Source organism: Pogona vitticeps, chromosome 7 (assembly GCF_051106095.1).
Source record: "Pogona vitticeps strain Pit_001003342236 chromosome 7, PviZW2.1, whole genome shotgun sequence".
NCBI lineage: Eukaryota > Metazoa > Chordata > Lepidosauria > Squamata > Agamidae > Pogona > Pogona vitticeps.
In genome coordinates, this window is record NC_135789.1 from 19,966,106 (window position 1) to 19,989,729 (window position 23,624).

At 44.4% G+C, this 23,624-nt stretch overlaps 2 protein-coding genes across 3 annotated transcripts in view; both read right to left on the bottom strand.

Annotated features, from left to right (window-relative positions):
* The window catches only part of LOC144583991 (uncharacterized), a 484,560-nt gene that overhangs the window by 185,291 nt on the left and 275,645 nt on the right, over positions 1–23,624 (bottom strand). The window lies entirely within an intron of this gene.
* The window catches only part of CALN1 (calneuron 1), a 152,692-nt gene that overhangs the window by 30,844 nt on the left and 98,224 nt on the right, over positions 1–23,624 (bottom strand). For both annotated transcript variants that reach the window (XM_072978223.2, XM_072978224.2), the window contains exon 4: positions 6,446–6,558. In XM_072978223.2, the coding sequence (XP_072834324.1) occupies positions 6,446–6,558 (113 nt within the window). The remainder of the gene's footprint in view (positions 1–6,445; positions 6,559–23,624) is intronic.

Genomic DNA, 23,624 nt, shown 5'->3' on the forward strand with positions numbered 1-23,624 from the left:
ACATCTCCCAGACGACAAGGTGCTCAGTGTCTTAAGATTATTTTAACACATTTGTGCTTGATAAAGGAATTTGATTCTGTACCATTTCAAAACACAGTCTTCCAAAACACTGTAATGTCTATTAGGTGGACTAAAGGATGACACAGTCTCATTCATTTACTGGTATTTATTTAAAATATTTTATCCCATCTTTCTCGTTAAAAGGACCCAAGGTGGGTCATGTCAAACAGAAGTGGGAGCCACGCTTCAGTAAATGTTTAAAGTCTTTTTGCTACACATCGTTTGTGGGTGTGAATTTGATTTCACCTTACTGTCCGCTAAGATTCTGCCTTGGCCGGTTCCCCCCCCCCCCCTTTAGCCCACCTGTATGGTGTTGGTGCCACCAACCTGCCGGGTGGTTCCTTTCCTCAACCCCTCTCCCTTAGTCGCCCACCTGCTCAAGAGGCCAAAGCCCACCAGCTGCTGAGACACCCACCCGTTCCCACCTGTCTGGCCGACACACAGGCTGTCGACTTCCCTCAGGGGTCTCATCTTCCCCTTCCTTTCCCTGCTCCCGTTTGACCTTCTTCCAAAAGGCTGCATGCCTTCTCCACGCTGGGACAGACCAACATTCCTGTCTGGAGCCACTTCCTAGACCCACTGCATGCCTTGAGTGTGGCCGTCGTCCCTTGCATGCAGGTGTTTTGTTGAGTGCCGACAGGAAGCGACTGGCTTTGATTTACGGTGATTAGCTGGCTGTGTACCAGGAGGAGCTGATGAAAGAGTTCAGAGGTGGGCTGGAATGTGAACGAAACGGTGAGCTAATGGGCTGGCGTGTGTGAGCCTGCATGAGGCTGAGAGAGAATTAAACAGGAGGCAAAGGAGAGTTCGGATTCAAGGCAGTTATCTCTCTTCCAAGAGAGACCAGGAAGCACGAGGAGCTGGGAGGGCTGTTTTTGGAAAGAAACCCTGGGCATCTAGTGTTGGGTTGCAATAGAAGTGAGCAAAAAATGAACTCTCATCCCTATGCATTTAGGACTTGATAGGTTTAAACTGTCATGAAGAAAGGAAGCAAAGCAGAAGGACTTGGGCTTGACAACTTATAACAGAAAAACGACAGTTAAGCCTTGAAACGTCTTAATCTGTTCCTTTTGAATAAAACTTCTTTTTAGTTCACAATTCCTGTACCGGAGCTTTGAGTACAACCGTCACAAAGTATGAGGACCCTGCTGGTCAGAGCTGGGACTCCCAGGATCCTAGAATCACAGAGTTGGAAAGGGGCCTTGAAGACCATCGAGTCCCACCCCCCACCCCCGCCCAGGGCAGGAATCCTAATAAAAGCAGATCTGATGGATGGTTGTTGAACTTTCTTTCGAATGCCTCCAGCACCAGAGCACCCATCACATCCCTCTTATGGGCATCGATTCCCTTGCACTCCTGCTCTAACGGTTAGGATATTCAGCCTATATCTGACTTCCTGTCGCTTGATCCAATTCTTAAATGTCCTGCAATCTGGGATGATTGCAAACAGACCCTGCTGCTCCTCGGTAGGGCTAGCTTTCAAGTCACAGAATCATAGAATCATAAAGTTGGAAGGGGCCTCTGAGGGCATCAAGTCCAACCCCTTGCTCAGTGCAGGAATACAAACTAAAGGATATCTGCCAGGTGGTGGTCTTAGTTTCTCTTGAAGGCCTCCAGTGTTAGAGTACTCAAAACCTCCCAAGATAATTGGTTCCACTGTCCTACTGCTCTAACAGTTAGGAAGTTTTTCCTGATATTCAACTGAAATCTGGCTTCCTGTCACTTGGAGCCCATTATTATGTATCCTGCATTCTGGGATAACAGATCCTGCTCCTCCTTCTGAATGGCAATCTTTCGAGTCTTTGAAAAATATTATCGTATGTCCCCTCAGCCTTTTTTTTCTCTCATGCCCAGTTCTTCCAGTCTTTCCTCCTAGGGCTTGATTTCCAGCTGCTTGATCCTCCTTGTTGCCCTTATCTGAACCTGTTCCAATTTCTCAGTGTCCTTCTTGAAATGTCCAGAATTGGAGGCAATACTCAGGATGAGGCCTAACCAGTGCAGAATAGAGGGGGACCAGTACCTCACGAGATTTAGAGACTACACTTCTGTTGATACAGCATAAAATAGCATTGGCGTTTTATTTTATTTTTTAACCACATCACACGGATGGCTCATACTCAGCTTGTGCTCTACAAGGACTCAAAGTATTGCTGAGACAGGTATTCCCCATCTTGTTAACTGTGTTTTTTCACAGAAGCAGTACCGTATTTGCCGGCGTATAAGACGACTTTTCCCCCTGAAAAACATGCCTCCAAGTGGGGGGGGGTCGTCTTATACACCGGGTGCACTTCAGAAGGAGCTGCCACTGTGAGTGACGCAGTGCCGTGCCGGCCGGGGAGGAAGGCAAGCGGGCAGGCAGGCAGGCAGGCGGTCAGTCGGTCTGGACAGAGGGAGGGAAGCTGAGCCGGCCATGCCTGAGCAGCCAGAGCCCGCCACCCTGAGCCGCTGAGCCAGCTGCCCGCTCGCCGCCGAGAGCCGCTTGCCCTCCTCCGCCGTCGCCCGCCCGCCCGCCCGCCTTCCTCCTCCTCTGTTGCCCGCCTGGCCGCTTGCCCTCCTCCTCGCCGCCCGCCCGGCCGCTTGCCCTCCTCCTCGCCCTCCTCTTCCACCGCCCTCCCGGCCGCTTGCCCTCCTCCTCACCCTCCTCGTCGCTGCCCGCCCAGCTGCTTGCCCTCCTCCTCGCCCTCCTCTTCCTCCACTGACGCCTGCCCAGCCGCTTGCCCTCCTCCTCTCCCTTATCTTTCTAAACTCCCACCATTTCCCTTCAGAAATATACAAACTCTATATTTTGAGTGGAAATGTTGGGGGTCATCTTATATGCCCAGTCGTCTTATATGCCATCAAATACGGTACTTTGCTCTTATCCCTGTTGAATTTCATTCTATTGTTCTCAGTGGAGTGCTCCATCTTATCAAGGTCATTTTGAATTTAGTTTCTGTCTTCTAGGGTATTAGCAATTCTACCCAATATTGTGTCAGCCACAAATCTGATTAGCATTCCCTGCACCCAATGATTCAGGTCATTGATTTAAAAAAAAAGGTTGAAGAGCACTGGGCCCAGGACTGAACCTTGGGATACCCTACCTGTGACCTCCTCCCACTTAGAGAAGGACCCATTAACCCTCAGCTTCTGAGTATGATTCTGTAGCCAATTGTGGATACACCTGACACTTGATCTATCCAGCGCACACCTAATTAGCTTGCTAATCAGGATCTCATGGGGCACTTTGTCAGAAGCTTTGCTGAAGTCAAGATATACTACGTCTAAATATTCCCTCTGTCTACCAGGGAGGTGACCTGATCAAAAAAATGAGATCAAATTAGTTTGGCAGGATTTATTCTTGACAAATCTGTGCTGGCTTCTAGTTATTACTGCACTGTTTTCTAGGTGCTTGCACAATGACCACTTTACGATCTGTTCCAGAATTTTCCCTGGGATGGAGGTCAGCCGAAGAGTGCCAGTGCTGGGAAGACTGGTTGCACTCACTGCGTAAAGAAGGCGGATGAGGATCCTACCATGGAAAGAAAACCTCACCCACCATGCTCTGTGTTCACAGAGATTAGCGATGATCCCTCACCATCCACGCCAGGCTCTCATACATTAACCTGAGCCTACATTGACCAGTAGCCAAATCGACATTGATTGTTTGCATTGTTGTCTTCAGGGATGCAAAGGAGGGCGATTCAAAACCACGTGAGAGTCGTTCTTTGGCATTCCAAAGAATCAACTCCACATCTGCAACAAAATAAAACAATCTCTGGCAGAGGAGCAGAAAAGGTTGCTCACGGCACAAATTTGCACCTGCCTTGTGTGTACGCCAAAATTTGTGTCATGGTTTTTCAAGGAAATTGAAGCTAGCGGGGGGGGGTGGTCAGTGGGGTCAGGCTCCTAGTATCATCTCCCACTCGAATATACAACCTCCCCAGCAAAGGAAGCAACGATGGCTCCTGATGTACCAGGAAGAGGCAGTACCTGAAGCCAACCTGCCCGAACAGATGTTTCTGGAGGCCTTCGCTCTCTGCCCTGCTCCCAGGAGAATGGGAGGGGCCTGAGCCCCACTCCCACTGGCCTTTAACCCAGGCCTGGAAAGGAGCTGGCAGGGGGCCGGTGGAGTGGACAAGCCTCATGTGTAGGAACTTGCAGGATCCGGGGAGAAAGGGCAGCAAATGTCTTTCTTTCAAGAGGATCCTGTGGCTGAAATTGGGTTGTGCAACAGAGGTGACATCATCATCATCAGTAGCCATGTGCTACAGATTAAAGGCAATGTAGGGTATATGTGACTTGTATACAATGCAATGAAGTTACGTGCACCCCCCAAACCCCAAAGGAAGCCTTGAATCAGCGGCGGCACAGAGCTGATGAGGCCATAGTCACTGCTGTGCAGTCTGAGTAGCACCAGCAGGATTTCAGCCTCTGATTCTTGTTAACCAGGCAAGGCGTGTCTGGCTCATGGGGAAGCGGGAAAAGGCTCAGAGGCAACGGGCGGGAGATGGCTCACACCAAGCGGGTGCCCTGCCCTCCTGACCCCCAGAATCCTTACAAGAATGGAGGCAAGGAGAAGGGGCATTAGTTTTTGGCCCAGACAAAACGGCTGATCACTTGGCATCTCTTCAAGAAAGAGCCAGCTCTTCTAATGTGCTGAAAGAGACCAAAAGAAGGACACAGATTTGCATAAAATTGTGTGTGTGTGTGTGTGTGTGTGTGTGTGTGTGAGAGAGAGAGAGAGAGAGAGAGAGAGAGAGAGAGAGAGAGAAAGAGAGAGAGAGAGAATGGACTTCAAAAATAATAACTGGTGGGGTGGGGAGCCAGTATGTGTATGAGTTGCAGGTAGCGAGGGACCTGCACACATTCGTCCTCCTCCTTCGCTGACGGATGCAACAGCAACAAGGAACGAAAGCTCTGCATGTCTGAATGCAAGGTTTTGCCTGGTCCCACCTGGCCCCTCCATTCTCGAGCCAACTTCTGGCCCCCACAGCTCTCTGCACTTGCCTGACTCATTTCGTCCAGACTTCATAGAATCATAGAAAAGTGAAGTTGGAAGGGGCCACTGAGGCCATCAAGTCCAACCCCCTGCTCAAGGCAGGAATACTATCAAAGCAGATCTGCCAGGTGATGATCCAAGTTTTTCTTGAAGGAGCACTCACCAACTCCCGAGGTCACTGGTTCCACTGTCATACTGCTCTAACCGTTAAGAGTTTTTTCCTGCTATTCAACAGAAATCTGGCTTCCTTTCACTTGAGCCCATTGTTGTGTGTCATCCTGCACTCTGGGATGATGGAGAACAGATCCTGCCCCTCCTCTGTAAGACAGTCTTTCAAATACTTGAAAACTGCTATCCTATCACCCCTCCGTCTTCTTTTCTCAAGGCCCCCTTGAAATGTCTTCCTGTCTTCCTCGGGCGAGTCAGTCCCCAGTTTGGGAACGAATAAACCATTTTCCGAAAATGAATAAACCATTTCCCGCTTCCCCATGAGCCTGAAAAACCCACAACAACCATTAAACCATTTTTGTTGAAGAATCGAGAAATTTGTAAATATTATATTTAGTCAACTTCCCACTTTCCTGAATGTAATAATAAAAATGTCTGATTCTAGTTAGGCTGAGGCTAGGTTGCCACCTTTCGTGTTACCTGTGACTGTAACATTTTGCTCATGAGATTGTGATAAAATGACACCAGCTGCTCCATGAGAAGTTTTCAATTTTTTTTTCTATTAGAATTCTGGAGTGGCATCTTAAAAGGAAAAAGTTAGCAAAGGTGCAGCAATGCTGATGTTGATTCTTCTGTATGTGACGTTCTGTCCCTGGGGAAAATTCTCACCTGTGCCCCCCCCAAGGGCCCTGATGGACGGAGCCTTGCTTGGCTCATTCTTGCATGCAAGAACATGAAAAAGCAAAGCAAGCTGAAAAGATGTCTTCTGTTGCTCTCAATGAGAACTTCCACGTCTATGAGTATTTTTTTAATATAAAATGAGGGAAATGGACAGCAAAACTAGGTTAGCTGCTGCTTTTCTGCATGGACATTTAAAAACTAGAAGCATCTAATGGGTTGTCTGTTGCTTTTGGGTTGATCAGTCAGTCCCTTCTGGGATCACCTATGCTTTGCTTCACCCAAGGAAAAACTCACCAGCGTTGCACTGAGACATTTTGCACAAACTGCAGATGACACACAGAAAAGGCCCCCTTTCATTTTTGAGCCAGTGGCAAGAAATCCCATAGAGCTTAACAAGTCCACTCTTGACATGTAAACTTCAAATCCTGAGACATCAGCCTCAACGACAAATCCAATGCGATCTCCTCATAGCTGCTGTCAAGACTTCTGGAAAGGGCAAAGGAAGCCCCCGAGGACCTCCTCCTCCAAACAAACAGACAAGCATGCCTTGCCACTCACCTGCCAGAATATGCTGTCAATGGTGTTTCCCAGAAAACCATCCCGCCCTTCTGACGACACCAGTTTTGGTCCAAGGATAGTCATGAATTCATCAAAATCAACTTGGCCGTCCCCTGGAAATAAAGAGAAACGACAGGGAGTTTTGAACCATAGTATGCCGGACTGCTTATTCAAGATTACCGAACAGCATTATTGGTACAGACTGGAGAAAAGAGAAAAAGATCTTCCTTTAATCTCTGATTAAACAATTTCTAGTGAAGCAGCTGACAAATGAATTATATAATAAAACACTCACATAAAAACGAAACAAATGATAGTCAATTAAGTCCAATGAAGCAGAAGCAGCAAAGAGGAAAAAAGGAGTCGTCAAATGGCCAAACCCCAAGATGAAGGTCTCTAGAGTCGGAGCGAAAGAGGGATTTCTTGAGAAGGTAAACCTTTAGGGATTTCTCTCTATCTCACATACACAGAGGAAACAGGACGTGGTGACTCTGGTCTTCTCTCTCTGGTGGCGAGGGGAGCGCACAAGTTTTAAGAATGGGAGGGGGAAAGAGTCTAAAGAGAGGGGTCTCGCTGTAGCTGGGTCACCCACCCAACCCCCATGGCCCAGGCTGCCATCTTTTCTGGCTTACATGGAGAGTGGAGTCTCTCTGGCTTCAAGAGCATTTAGCTTTGATAAACCATGGAGTTCACATCTGGGCATCAATGTGCAAGGCCCGGACCTGAACCCGGTGGGGCTCAAGACGCTTGGCTGGTACTATTCAGCCAAGGCATTCTGTCCATGGCCCAAGGCCCTTTCCTCTTCATCACTGTCAAGGGAGTCGTTCTCTTCAGAGGGGAGAGAAGCCCTATCCACCCATCAAGGTTTGGGGAGACAGCAGGCTTCTGTATAGCGTGTGTGCAGGAAGGCAAGGGGAAGGCCGCCTGTTTTCCTCTTCGGCTAGTTCGAGTGGAACATCAAGTTCCAGGAAATCCGCTGCAATGCAAGAAGGGCTCTGGGTGGACCTTCTCAGTGGTGACCCCCCCCCGCCCTGGAAGTCAGTCCCAGGGGAGTTGTGCCTGCCCCCCCCCGACCCTCATGGCATTCTGGAGACAAATACAAACACGGTTTTTTAGCCAGATGTCGTGGTCACCCTGGCATGCATATTCAGCAAGGCATTTGCATGAACCCATAGAGAGCCCGTGAGAGGCAGGGCCAGCTCGATAGAAGGAGGGCTACAGCAGAGTGTGTGTGTGTGAGAGAGATGGAGCTTTTAGAGAGAGAGAGATTTGAAGAGAAAGGAAAATACAGTAGTGCCTCGCATAGCAACGTTAATCCGTGCAGCAAAAATTGCTGCAAAGCGATTTCGTTGCTATGCGATTTTTAAAAGCCCATAGGAATGCATTGAACCCCCTTCAATGCATTCCTATGGGCTTAAAACTCATCTTAAAGCGAAAATCCTCCATACGGCGGCCATTTTCGCTGCCCGGTAAGCGAGGAATCTGCACGAAAACACAGTGGGCAGCCATTTTTTTCCCCAGCGGCCATTTTGGAACCGCCAATCAGCTGTTAGAAAATCATCACTTTGCGATGATTGGTAAGCGAAACAGGGTACCAATCATCGCAAAGTGATTTTTCCCCATTTAAAACATTGCAATGCGATCGCAAAAGCAATTGCAAAAAGTTTGTCGGTATGCTATTTCGTCATTAAATGGGGTGCCCGTTAAGTGAGGCACCACTGTAGTTTGGGTTTTGAGGCAGAGAGAGAATTTAAGGAGTGAATAATCAGAGTGTTATCTGTATTAGTTAAGTATAGAAGAGGTTAAAGGAAAACACTGAACGCTTTGTGTAACTTTAATAATGTGCTCAAGAACTACAGTATTCCTGAAACAACTTGTAACCAATGAACCTGTTCTTATTTCAAAGTTAAGTACTGAATGGACCTCAGTCTTTCATAGGAAACATAACTGGTAAAGAGATCAACTGGAGGCAGTGTGGTTAAGGTTGTGTTGGGATATGCAGCGTGAGCTCTGTGTTTGGTGAAACAAGCAGGGGCCACGTGGTGAAACGCCACACCAGGCCGCCAACAACCGGCTTCCTATTTAATTGAATAATAGTTAGTTTTTGTTTAAAATGATTTTAGAATCACCACCATCTGAGGATTTGCATTTATATGTTTGAAATAAGGATTACTGGTTGTGATTTTGTTCTTTCTTTCTTTCTTTCTTTCCTTTGAGGGTTTGTTGTATGGTTCCTGTTGATGTAAGCCAGCCAGAGGAGTAGCTTGCCACTAGATGGGTGGGTTAGACCTCAAACAACCCAACCAACAAACCTGTGTGTGTCTATTTAGAGAGAAGAGGGAATCAATGGAGTTGGCTGGAGTGGGTAGAGCAGGCAGAGGAATTCTGAGGATTTATCTGTGCACAAAGGGAATTGTGGCCACATTGTGGAAAGTATGCACAGAAGCCATTTAGGACAGTGGTCTGGGAACAGGGGTAAATTACCCCAAATGGGGTAAAAATGAAAATCCTGGGGGTAATGAGCAAAGCCTACCTTGTAGGATTCTGAGCATAACCTTGCTAGCATGTGAAATGAGTGCAATTGTACAGTAGTTGGAGCATTCTTTGGCACTGCCTTTCTTTGAGATTGGCCTCTGTTGAGTTTTCCATTGATGATGATAAAAAAGTGCACTGGTCTTTGATGTTGGGCTGTGGCACCAGGGTGGGTCACATGATCTTTAGCCACAGCCACCTAGAGTGGTCGTTATTGACCAGATAGGCGAGATATAAAATAAATAAATAAATAAAAATTTGTGCATCCAAACAATACATCCACAACAAAACACATTAATCAACCATCTCCTGATTAGGACAATAGCCTACCTCACAAACTAGCCTTCTCACAGCCATAAATACTCCACCCACTCTCAAGCCTACCCAGAGCACAGTTTGCTATCCTCTGAAGATGCCAGCCACAGAGACTGGCGAAACGTTAGGAAGAACCACTTTCAGAACACGGCCAAGAAGCCCGAAAAACCCACAACAACCAAAAATTTGTGCCTTTTTGCAAACCACACACAGAATGATTAAAGTGGTAGGAAAAGCCCTCCCCCCAATTGCTAGCACCACTCTGGCAACCATTGATGATGATTACATCCTCTGCGAGCTAGCAAAAATTTAATGCACCTTGCTAGGCACGTTGGACACCTTAGTACTCCCTATACCACACCATGGCTGGAGTGCAATGTGTTTCAGCAAAAACAGTGCACATCTTTATCAAATTTGGTGCATCCTGCTAGTTCAGTACATAGCCTGGCAGCCATTGATACTTATGATATATCCTGCTAGTTCAGTACACAGCCTTTGTAGATAAAATAATATTTTGAATTCAAATAATGTATGATTTCCTTACTTTCAACTCAAGGGGGTAATGTCAGCGTATATAAATTTTTGGGGGGGTAAAAGGTAAAAAAGTTCCCTGACCCCTGATTTAGGATGTAAAATCTGGAAGTTACAATAGCAATTGCATCACTGTATATTACAGTGTAACTTAAGAAGGGATAATACCACTTATTTTGTCCTTGTAACTCCCCCCCCCCGCCCTCAACAGTAACCAAGGGAAGGAACCATGGCACCATCCACCCACTGAGTGCCATCTCTCCCCTCGTCTTCCTGCCCCCAGTGATGGTCCCATCAAGGGCTGGGAGGACCAGAGAAACCCGAAAGCAGGGGTTTCCAGTTGCTGGAGCAGCCCAAGTAAAGGGAAGAGAACCGAAAGGTGGCAGCTGTGTAACGACCCCCCCCCCCAATGCCCCAACTCTCCGGAAGACCCTCCTTTAAAGGAAGGGTGCAAGGAACATCTTAAAAAATCCTAGCCCTGGGAATTTTCGGTCATCTGGACAAGAGACAAGACACTGACCACTTCTGAAGCCATGAGGGGGCTTTGTGGCATCCACTAGGAGAGGAGGCCAGAATCTCTCCCCCATCCCCTCCAGCAACACACACCCCCGTCAGACTCCCATTGCCTTTTGTATAAAATGTCTTTAGTGCAGAAGGGGTGTTTTTTTCTCCCCTTTAAGAAGAAAATCAGAGAGAAAGAAGGAAACAGGTTGCATTTCCTTGGGCTCCTTTAAGAGAAAAGGCCCATCTTCCTGCACAAAGACATTTTACACAAAGGGTCTGAGGAGGCACATCGGCTTCTGATTCTTAGAAATCCCAACAACAACAACAACAACAAAAGCTACCAATATAGTTTGGCGATTTCCAAAAAATAGAAAAGAAGTAGGAAATAAAGCACCATGACACACAATCTCTGGTGTCTATACACACATGGTTTTTAAAAATGTTTTTATGCTTTTGAATGTAATGTATTGTATTCCTGTATTCTATACTGTGTTGCACAATGTCTTCCCTGTATTTTATGGCATTTTGTTTTGCACTTTTATTTATCAATGTTGTTTTATTTTGTTATTTTACTGTTCTTGTCTAGTTGTTGTAAACCGCCCAGAGTGGCCTTGGCTGCCAGATGGAGAGTCTATTAAATAAATAAATAAATAAATAAATAAATAAATAAATAAATAAATAAATAAATAAATAAATAAATAAATAAATAAATAAATAAATGAATGAATGACAGCAGCACAAGAAACAAACATGAAGACCTGGGAATCCTAGTTCAGGAAGGTAAATAGGAATAACTGAAACTTGGTGGGACAACTCCTATGATGGGAAGACAGCCACTGAAGGATATAAATTGTTTAAAGAGAACAGAAAAGATAGAAAGGGAGGTGGAGTTGCAGTATAGATATACAGTGGGGTCTTGACTGAAGAACGGCACGAGTTAAGAACATTTTGACTTAAGAACCACTCTCATAGGAAAATATTGACTTGACTTAAGTACTTAGATTTGAGTTAAGAACTGAAAAAAACCACGTGGGAGGCAGGGAAAGTGCAAAATTTGAACTTTCAGTTAACTGTTGGCCAGTGAAAAGGGTGCCTGTCTGCTTCCTCACTCCTCCCAGCGTTTAGAGAGTGGATTGGGAGACAGTCTTCGGACTGCCTGGACTGTATTTTCCCTGCCTTCCCTGAACCTTTCTTGACCTAAGAAAAAAAGAAACAAAATATCCCCCTCTAGTGGTCGAAGGCAGAATAGCAGCTTCCCATTAGTTTCTATGGACGGAAAAGAGCAGATACGGATCAAATGGTTCTCAATGCATTCCTATGGGAAATGCAGATTTGACCTGAGAACTTTTTGACTTGAGAACCGCCTCTCTCTCTCTCTCTCTCTCTCTCTCTCTCTCTCTCTCTCTCTCTCTATATATATATATATATATATATATATATATATATATATATATATATATATATATATATATATATATATATATATATATATATATATATATATATATATATATATATATATATATATATATATATATATATAAAAGTACACATTCCTGCACAAAAATACAGAAGGAGGAGATTGTTTGTCCCATTGGGAGCATCTGAATCAATCTAGTTAAGGGCAAAAAACAAAAGGAGCACAGTCATTGGAGTTTGCTAATGAGTTCCCAAACCAGGAGAGAATTTGGATGAAACGTCTGAAAAACAAATTGCAAGGATTTCAAAAAGACATGATGTAGCAGTGATGGGAATGTTTGATTATCCCGATATCTGTTGGGAGGGAAATTCTGCCAAGTCTGGCCCTTCCAAGAAATTCCTGGCTTGTGTGGGTGATCTTTTTCCCTTACAAAAGGTGGAGAAAGAAACAAGGACTAGCTATCCTTGACGTGATGGTAACCAAAAGAGACGACTGGGTGGAGGAAGCGGCAGGAAGAGAAACTCTTCAAAACAGCAAAAAAGGTCAAGTATCAGGTGTTGAAGGAAGGCCAGGCCACCAAGGAAGAGTATAGACAAGTAGCAAAGAATTGCAGGGGTGGCATTAGGAGGGCAAAAGCTGAGAATGAGCTGAGGTTAGCGAGTGGGGATAAAAGCAACAAAAAAGCATTCTTCAAGCATATGCGTAGCAAAAGGGAAAGAATATAAACTGTGGCTCAGCTACTGAAAGGAGATGTAAAAATGATACAGAAGACAAAGAAAAGGCAGAAATGCTCAATTTCTATTTCAACTAATCTCCCTAAAGATAATCTATACTTGTCCAGTAAATGTGAAGTACAAAGAGAGGGGGGTAGGACTGCAGCTGGAGATTGATAAATGAACAGTCAAGAAGTAACCTTACTACTTCAAATGAGTTCAAATCCTCAGGGCTGGATGAAGTGCAACCAACGATATTGAAGGAACTGGCTGAAGAGATTGCAGAACTATTATTTTTGTGAAAACAAGGAAAATGGGTGAGGTGCCAGGTGATTGAAGGATGGCTAACATTATCCCTTTCTTCAAAAAGGAGGAATCGAGGAACTACAGACCAGTCAACCAGAAATCAACACCAGGGAAAATTCTGGCAGATTACAAACCAGTCTCTCTTCAAGCACCTTGAAAACAATGCAGAAATATATAGAAGCCAACATGCCAGATTAATCATAATTCATTTTTGATCATGTAACCCCCCTGGAATGCTGTAGTCGTAATATATCTTGACTTCAGCAAAGCTTTTGACAAAGTGACCCGTGATTATCAAGCTAACGAAGTATGTGCTGGAGAGAACAAGTGTCATTGGCTACAGAATTGTACTCAGAGAGAGCTTATGTCTCCTTCTCAAACTAGGAAAAGGTAGCAAGTGGAGTACCCGAAGGCTCAGTCCTGGGCCCAGTGCTCTTCAACATTTTATTCAATGACTTGGATGACGGAGTGCAGGCAGTACTTAGCAAATTTGCAGATGACACAAAATAGGGTGGAATAGAAAATACTTTAGAAAACAGGAACAAAATTTAAAAAGATCCTGATAGGCTGGAGCACTGGGCTGAAAACAACATCATGAAATTTAATAGGGATAAGTGCAAAGTTGGTGGGGGGGGGGAAATGCACAGTTACAAGATGGGGGATACTTGGTGCAGTAATACTATAAGTGAAAAGGATCCTGGAATTGTTGTAGATCCAAAGCTGAATATGAGCCACCAATGTGATGTGGCTACAAAAAAAAAGGCAAATTATATTTTAGGATGCATTACCAAAAGTATAGTCTCTAAATCCGTGAGGTACTAGTTCCCTTCTATTCAGTAGTGGTTAGGCCTTATCTTCAGTACTGTGTCTAGTTCTGGAAACCACATTTTAAGAAAGATGCCAACAAACTAGAGAAAAGTCTGAGGAAGTCACCAGGATGATCAGAGGAAAGCCTGAAAGAAATGGGCATGTCTAACCTTGAGAAACGAAGACAGAGGGGAGATAGGATAGCACTTTTCAAAGACTTGAAAGGGCTGACATACAGAGGAGGGGCAGGATCTGTTCTCCATCATCCCAGGATGTGCAGGACATGTAATAATGGGCTCAAGTTACAGGAAGCCAGATTTTGATTGAATATCAGGAAAAATATCTTAACCGTTAGAGCAGTATGATAATGGAATCCATTACCTTGGGAAGTGGTGAGCGTTCCAGCACCGAAGGCATTCAAGAGACAGCTGGGCAACCCTCTGTCAGATCTGCTTTGATTTGGATTCCTGCCTTGAGCAGGGGGTTGGACAGCATTATACGCTCCTTCCAACTCCATTATTCCATGATCCTACAGTTTTGCACAATCTGTCTTAATTACTGTGGCGTTCGTCCTTGTTGCCCCCGTTTATTGGGGCCTCTCTTTTCTCTTCTAGCTGCCACCAGGTATTCGCCTAATACCGATTATGTATGTTGTACACGTGTGCTACCAAAGCTAAGGTTTATTGAACTTAGGAATCAGAGGTTTAATTAACAAATATTCTTTTATTGTCACGTAAATCACAAAGGTAAATCACGTATGAACTGTATCAGGTATTAGCAAGAGTTTGATTATATATTGGGTTGCAAGTACAGGACAAATAGTGGCTACACCATGTGGATGCAAAGATCAAACTCTGTGGCAGACAGGATCTCCATCTGACCTTAAGCCGCCCTATTTAGCTTGCACCATCCCATTCCAGCCAAGCTATATAGTCAAGCTCTGTTTCTGCAATCTTTGAGACGTTTTGGAGAACAGAAGAGATTTTAGAAGACTGGAAGTGGGCAAGTGGCATTCCCATCTTCAAAGAGAGGATCTGGCTACTACCAACTGGTCAGATTGATACTAAGATAAAGACTTTTTAAAAACACCTCATTAAACAGTCATTCTGTGAGTATTGATAAAATAATGAGATGATTACTAAGACCTAACAGCACTTTCCCAAAAACAAGGCATGCCAGCTTTTCCGGAGAAGGCAGTGACCAAGATGGTAAAAGCTGTGGAATACAAGCTTAAAATTCGATATCACATCCCCCCCACCCAATGGAAGACAGCAGTCTCGTTTGTCAGCTCTCAGCCAGTCTCTGAAAAACACGGTGCTGTCTCATGGTGCCTTCCGTGCTGGACTCCAAATCAGAGAATTATCCCTTCCTGGCTTTCCACCTGCCAGATCCACACTAGACAGGGAGGTTTTATAGCCTAGGATGGGCCAAGATCACGTGAGCCTACTTTCCTTTTAAAAAATGAAAATTTCCAAGAGGCCATTCAAGATAGATGGGGCTTTCCTTTCGAGCTGATTGTGGACCATAATGACAAGCTACTTACAGCCTCCACTCATGTACAAGCAAGACCTCTGTGGGAATCCTTTCAAATAAAGGCAGTGTCTCCCCTGGCTTTTGGATTTTGTAAGGACCGCATAGCTTTGTTTGTTTTTTAGTGGACAAGGGACAATACCCTGAATACCCAAGCAAAGCACCATCTACAATAAATGAATGAATGAATACAAATATGGACGCTTATCAGCCAAGTAGGACTTAAGAAAACATCTGCCTCCAACCAGCAGGCAATACTGTTAATTAGCTCACCTAGTTGGTAGACTTATTTCTGTGTAACCTCAGGTCCTGATTACTGCTGAATGCTACAAGTAGCAGCTGTGAGTTCTGGGAGGGCCTTTTAATGGCTGGCTCCTAACAGAGCAGAGTGGAGGAATAAAGGAGAGGCAGACCAAGAGAGTGCACGAAGAGCGCGAGCAAACATGAATTTGCTGGGGGAGTTTGATGGAGGAGGCCCCTAACAAAATTATATAATAATAGACTTTCTTAGTTACGTTCAAGGTGATTAAAAAAAAAGGGGGGGACATAAACAGATGAAAGCAAAAAGCTAATAGGGACTATGGAGGGAAGAGACACTTCAATTGTGGTGATCTGCAAAGTCTGTGCAATGTTTGTATTTGTGCCTGGGTGTAACATGGTGTACACATGCAACAAGTGCAAACTGGTGCCACTGTTAGAAGAAAAATGAGAGAACTGGAGGAGCAAATAGCCACACTTCAGGCTATAAGAGAAGATGGAGTATAGGTTGACAGAACTCTTGAGCAGCAGCTGTTGCAGCCCATCGAGGCCCTGGAGAGGGAAGAGCAACAAGAGAAGACAGAGGAGGACAATCCCAAGAGAGTGAACATAGTGGAGGAAGCACCATGGAAAAGATTCACACTAAGGAGCAAAAGAAGGAGAAGACAGTCTTCCCCAGTGGAACCGTCAAACTGCTTTGAGGTTCTTGATGAGGATTCTGGAAGACAGCAAGTAGACAAAGTCAAGAAGGAGACCATACAGGAGTGCATGAGAAGGATGGAAGCTCAGTCAAACAGAGGCCCTTGAACCCACACCCTATAAAAAAGGAGATGAGAAGAGAAGTCGCAATAGGAGACTCCGTCTTGCGTGGGATGGAAACTGAAGGATGCCGAGAAGATCCATGGACCCTCGCCAGGTGTGCCCGTCTCCCCAGAGCACAGATTAGGGATGTGACAGAAGGACTGCCATCACTCCTGAAAGCCATGGATCCGTCTCCCTTTCTTCTCATCCATGTGGGAACAAACGAAACAGCCAAGAACAACTTTGAAGAGATCACATCACACTCTGAAGCTCTGGGAAGGAAACTCTACAATTTTGGAGCCCAGATGGTTTTCTCATCCCTCCTAACCATACTCGGAAGAGGAATAAAGGGAAAGGGAAATTCTCTGGGTGAAGGACCAAGTACAAAGGTGGTGTCAACGTGAGAGATCTGTTTTTGGAGACCATGGGTTAACCTTCCTGGAAGAAGGACTGCTAGCAAGCAAAGGCTTGTGCTTCACAAGGACTGGGAAGAATGTGTTTGGCCACAGCATGAAGAACTTCATCAGGAGGGCTTTAAACTGAATTGAAAGGGGGAGGGAGATGCAAGCACAGACGTAAAAATGGATGAAGTCATATGCACAATAAAAGGAATGACCTAGTGGAGGTCAATAATAACATCAACATTGATAATCATATTACTGTAATATGAATGTGCAAAAAACCCAGGCACCATTTCACAAAATCTATGGTGTCTGTACACAAATGCCAAACAATCAAGAATTGGAAAATTTAGCTCAGAAGAGAGAGAAAGAGAGAGAGAGAGAGAGAGAGAGAGAGAGAGCAGACAGAATTCCACATACCCAGCAAGGTTCCATGGACAAGTGGGGATTCGAACCCAGGCCTCCTGAGTCTAGGCCATCCCTCTATCCACTTCACCATGCTGGGTATCCAACAGAGGTATACCAGTTTCTAACCGCCCCCCCACCCCCGTTCTTGCTTCTGAATGGTGTCAGGCCCACATGGCTTTGTTTCTTCTGGACTAGGTGACTAGTGAGTGCTCCGAGGCTTGAAGAAGAAATTGGTACCACCATCCATCAGATAGACTTTGACTCGGGTTCCTGCCTTGAGCAGGGGGTTGGACTCCATCGCCTTCGAGGCCTCTTCCAGCTCCATGATTCTAAGATTTTATAGTTAAGAAGCTTGGATTTTGTATTAAGTCCTGAATTTGACCTTAGTGGGAATTTATTTTTTAGAGGCATGTTCACACATTAAGCCTGTGTCCTCAGCATAATTAATTTGCTTGCCAGCTACTCTTCTGTCATGACTCAGTGCTTTGGTAATTCCTTTGGCTTCATTATTTGGCTCAGAGAGAATCAGAGCCTCAGCAAGGCCCCTGGGTGGCGTGCTGCTGTCCCTCTCTCTCAGCTGCGCCCTCCCTGCAGCCTCTGATCAGAGCTCATCTCTGCTGGAGTTTCCACAGGAATTTCAAAGAGAAGCAGAGGCCCCAGAGAGCCTTATCCCACATCTCTCTTCAAGAAGAGTACTTCCTCTTGAGTAAAACAAATCTAATACTGGTTTTCAAACCTTCGCATGGGTGCTTGATCAGCTAAATAATGTTTTCTCTCACATTATATTTGGCAAAACCATAACAAAAATAAAAACTAAAAAACTAAAAGCATTACGGCCTTTTGAGACTAACTTGTGTTTTAAGATGAGTTTTCGTCGATCAAATCCACTTTCTCAGACATAAGAGTGAGGTTACATGGCAAATTCTATACATTCATAGAGCAACAGTGGTTGATGAATTACTTCAGGCAATAGCAGACAGGAAGAACAACATAGTAATGAGTTCAGACTCCCTAGTTGCCTTTGAAACTTTTAAGATGGGATCCAGTAAGGAGGGAAATATAGATGGGAGACACAACAGGTATAGTACAATCATTGTAAAGTTTTATATTCGATAGTGCCCTAAGAAGCCTTGGCGATTACTGACTCCATTGAGATGGGCGTCCAGCATGTGTATATAATTTATCTCAGCAGTCTCTGTCTCTCTCTCTCTCTGGATTGTATAGTTTCTCTTTAAAGTTCTATTGCCATTCCTTCTCTAAGGTTTTGTAAAGACCATGTGTCATGATGATGGGATATGTAGTCTGAGAAATGTATGATGGAGTCAGATAGGTTCTGTGTGAAGATGATCTGAGAGACACTGGAATGTGTTTTTCTAAGTGGTATGAGAGTTTTTTCCTGAAGACCGTTACAGCCTGGTTTGAGATAGAGCTGAAGATCGAATCAAGGGGCCCGTGATTAAGATACATTGGCAAAAATCCAGTAGTAACTTCCACCTGGCTCATTGAATGAGTGAGTCAATTCTTCTGCAAGTTCCACTGATTCAATGGGGCTGCTCCCGTTGCAAGTCATGACTGTATTTCAGCCATTGCTTCTCTACAAATGTCTGGCAAAGGCACCCTTTGAAGGAGCCATCAGTCTGATGGAAAAAGTTTGAATCATGCTCAGCATTGGATGCAGCATTGGCAAGCGGAAGGTCTAAATTGTGGGGTCCTTTGGACATTTCTTAAGGATCCAATAATCCCTAAAAAGAAACCTGCCGTGAGTGGATGTGCCACAACCGCTGTGAGGAAAATAACAAATCCTTATTCATCAAAATTGACCAATCCCAAACAGACTGAATTGACCCCCCCCAAAAAACTTAATGGGTTTAGCTTCTAAGTAAGCACTTCAGTAAAACAATAAAAAACGCTTTCAGCAAAAAAAAAATCACATCTTACCATCGTCATTATTAAAACTATTAAAACTATTTTTAGACCCTGCAGCCTGAGAAGGATTCTTTGGGTTTGGGAGTGCCCGGTGTTTATGAGGTAACATGTTTGTGTGGTTCGACATGTATCTGACAGATGGGAAGAAGAAGCACTGAAATTCGATGCAAGGAATATTAGCATTATCTTAGATTGGGCCAAGAAGAAAAGTCTGCATTAGCAAAACATGGCTGGGAAACTAAGGCCAGGATCCAATTCAATGAAAGAAAAAAGCAGCTTCAATCACATTCCTGGAATTTGAGGCCGAAAAGAGAGACTTTAGAGTTATGTGTGAGAAGTAATGTGGTAAACTGTGAGGAAGGACAAAGACTTAGTGACTCGCGGCTTCCTGTAATTGATCTCTTTAGGACAGCAGTAAGTTGGCTAAGCGATTAGTCCACCTGAAATGTTTTGTGATGTAATCATATTAAGTCTATACTGTATTACCATATGCAATTGTACTTAGGTATGCTATTTTATCCTGAAGATGGTAGGACATATTTCCTGTCGAAAGCTTGATCTTTGTTTCATTGAAATTTTTACTTGGAAGTTTTTAGAGTCAATTCAGTCTGTTTCACTGGGATTGGTGAACTTTTATTACGCTCCAAAAAAAGGAGAAAGGTTTTCATTTATTCCAGTCAGTCAGTCAGAGCTTTTACTGGTATAAACACACACACACACACACACACACACACACACACACACACACAAAAGCACGTACAAGATATACAATGAGTTGACTGGATCTACACATTTCTTTTGTCTCAGTCTGTGGCTCCTCACTATTTGGGGTTCAAAAAGATTGCCACATTCTCCAGAATAAATATCTCTCCAGTTGACAGAGTACACTTCAGTGCACCACAATCCAAACCGTCCCTCTTCTTTAACAGAAATGGGTTTAAATATTTTTCGCAGAGATCCGTTTAGAATGGAGAGGGCAAATTCATGTGAGAGAGTGACTCCACTCCTCCTCGTTCACAGGAACAGCACCTCTCGCCGTATGGAATCCCACTGAATCTCCCATATAGCATTGGCGATGGAATGGTGTTGAATCTTGCAAGCATAAAGGCCCTGCATTCCTGAGGGCATTTTAGCAGGTAAAGATATTGTACTGGTTGGCCAACTGTGATGGAAATCTGCAGACTCATCAGCGAACAGGTCTTATTCAAAGCATTCTGCCATTCCTTGTGTTTGTCCAACAGACTACATTTTGATGTATTCGCAAAGGCTTTCACGGCCAGGATCTAATGGTTGTTGTGGGTTTTTTGGGCTTCTTGGCCGTGTTCTGAAGGTACCTTCAGAACATGGCCAAGAAGCCCGAAAAACCCACAACAACCATTAGACTACATTTTATTGTTCAATATGCTTCCAACTAGGACACCAAACCTAAGGAGTCTTTCGTGATTCCCACTGATCTAGTTTTCTTAACCAAATTGGATGATCCTATGGAGGCAGTCACATCCTCTAGAAATCGATAAAGCAGACTGTCCTAGTCCAAACTGTAGTAGACTCTGAGCCACAATTGTATTGATCTCAATCACACCCTCACCTCTATCAAGGGTTGACCCGTTTCTGGGCACAGAGTGGCATAAGAGACACATCTTGGCATCCCTAAGATTTTCTGTAAGAATGAAGCTTGGATCTGTTCCGCCAAGCAGTAGATAGCATTCATCCAAATGGGGACGCCACATAACACCTGAGGTATAATTTTGACATTAAACAGTTCAAGAGCCACTGGCACATAAGAATTGCCTCTCTTAAAATGGAAACGGGCAACGGCCTCCACTGTCATGGTAGCGGAATTTAATGTGGCTTTATGATGCCGAAGCCAGGTGTGTTTGTAACAAAATTGTATACCTAAATATTTAAATGGTTTAACCTGTTCAATATTGTTACCTTTGAACTTCCAGTTGAATAATTTCCATGTTTTGGTAAAAGCCATGATTTTAGATTTCCTATAATTTAACTGAAGTTTATTATTTAACAAGCATTCCACATATCTATTGACTCATCGTTTAAGACCTTGGTGTGTCTGAGACAAGATTACAGCATTGTCCGCATAAAGCAATATCAGTACATAGCACGGTCCAAGTTCAGTGGGAATTACCCTCTACTCCATCTAGATAGGAGGCTAAGTCATTAAAAAAAAAGATCGAATAACATAGGGCCTAGCATACTGCGGTTTTACTCCTGTTTGTTAAAATTTGCTTGGATAAAGTGTCTGTTCAAAGAAAGTCTAATCTGACAAGTACAGTATTGGAGTATAAATTTCTAACGAGATAAAACAATCTTATATCTATGCGTAAATTGTAGTTTGTCCCAAAACATTGCTCTGTCTACTGAATCAAACCCACCCTTTAGATCCATAAAGGCCACATAAAGCTTAGCACTGCCCACCTTTTTCTGCTCCTTAACAAGCTGTGACAATATAAGGCCAAGTTGCCCGGGGTCTAAAATCTATTTTTTTCTCTACACCCAGTAATGCCCGATTCCTAATACATTGTCTAATAAGTGTTTTGCACACAATTTGCTTACGACAAATGGCCAATAAGTCTGCAGTTATATGGTGACCAATGGTCTCCCTTTTGGTAAATAGTGGCACCTCTTGCCTTCGTCCAGCTTTTGAGTATGATGCCTATTTTGTCTATCATTGTAAAAAGAGGGGGCAGAAGTGAGGCCCAACAATCCGGGTCAGATTTTAGTCCGTCTCGTAAAATAGCATCAGGACTGGGAGCTTTTCCAGATTAGGTCAAGAGTTAACGGAAGAAATACTGGGTGTGTGGGCACAACTCCTCTTGTAAAAAAGAGTGGGAAAAGAATTGGATCCATAAGTGAGGAGGAACAGAGGAAGGCTCCCACCTTTCTGACAGAAAGGAACCAGCCACAATGTCCAAAAATAGTTTAGTATTTGTTGAAGCTACAGACTGAATTAGCTGGTGCCGTTGATCTTGAATATGACATGTTCTTTTTCCCCGTATACAGTAGGTGTTTTTAATTGATTCTTGGGTGCAAAGTACTAATTGGCTAGTAACTCTGGAATGTGAAACGGTCTATATACTTATTCTTTAAATATAGCAAAACACAGAGAGGTATTTCTGTAAAACAAGGTAAAGAAGGAAGATTTGTACCAATGGCATCACCCATGGAGGGGAAATTGCGATTCATTCCTTCAATGTACGTAAGTACACTGATGCCATGGATATTATAAAACTCTGGAAACTGTGATCAGATTGAACTGAATTTTGATTGCTGACTCCTAACACAGTACAAGTGAGGAACAAAGCTGAGGCAGAAACAGAGAGTGTGCGACCAGAACAAGCTAACATGGAGAGCAAACAGGAGTTTCATGGGCGAGGCTATCAACAACATTTGGGGATACAGTATTTAAAAATAGTTATATATTAGTGGACTTAGCTACATTCACTGTAACAAAATAAAGGGAAAGGATAATCATAGGTGAACAGATCAAAGGAAAAAGGTAACAGGGACTATGGAGGGAAGAAGACAGTTCAGTCGTGGTGGCCTGCAAAGGTTGTGCAATGTTTGCCTTTGTGCCTGAGGGTAACATGGCGTGCACAGGCAGCAAGTGCAACCTGGTGGCACTGTTCGAAGTGAGAGAACCGGGGCAACGAGTAGTCACACTTAAGGCTAGAAGGAAAGACGAAGCAGACCTTGACAGAACTCTTGAGTAGACTTCGGTCTAGGTGAGTGGGATATGAAATAAATAAATAGCAGCAGCCGAGGCAGGAACGGAGGGGGAAGAGCAACAAGGGAAGGCAGAGGAAGAGAAGAATGCCAAGGAGAGAGAAACCGGAGTGGAGAAAGCACCATGGAAAAGAGTCACAGTGAAGAGCAAAAGAAAGAGAAGACGATCTTCACCAGTGGAACTGGGAAACCACTTTCAGGTTCTTGATCAGAACAGCAAGTAGATGAAGCCACGCAGGAGTGCATGAGAGGGACTGAAATTCAACTAAGCAGAGGCACTGAACCCACACTGTATATATACATATAAAAAGATGAGAAGAGTACCGTATTTTTCCGTGTATATGACTTGCCGGAGGCAGAGGGGCAGTCAATGGGCACTCTTGCGGCTGCTTCTTTGACTCCGCCTCCTGCTGCTGCTGAGCCCGCGAGTGGCACTCTTCCAACGTTTTTTAATAATGATGGAAGAAGGAGCGTAAGGAATGTTTGTCAGATTTGTGGATGACAGAAAATTGGGTGGAATCACTAATACCCTGGAGGAGAGGGGAAAAAAATTCAAAATGATCTAGATCAGGCTTGTCCAACCTGTGGCCCGAGGGCCGCATGCGGCCCAGGTCAGCTCGTAATGTGGCCCAGTGCAATCTTTTTATTTTTAAAGAAATTCCAAAGTTTCAAGTTACGCTGCTGTCGCTTGCGGCCGGAATATGGCTGGGGCATGTCGCAACAGTAGAGGGGGAGAGAGGGAAGGAAGGAAGGAGTGCGAGGGGAGGGGACAGGGGGGCTGCATGACTGCATTGCGCCATCCCCGTCAATAGGTGGACCCCCTCCTGTCTGAGATCGCAGCTGCTGGTAAGCGTGCTTGGAGCGGGGCTGCGGAGGACGGCTAAGGCTGCCCCCCATGCGGCCCAAACCAAATGTAGTTGCGGCCCAAACCAAATTTTCATCTTCTAATGTGGCCCAGGGAAGGTGAAAGGTTGGACACCCCT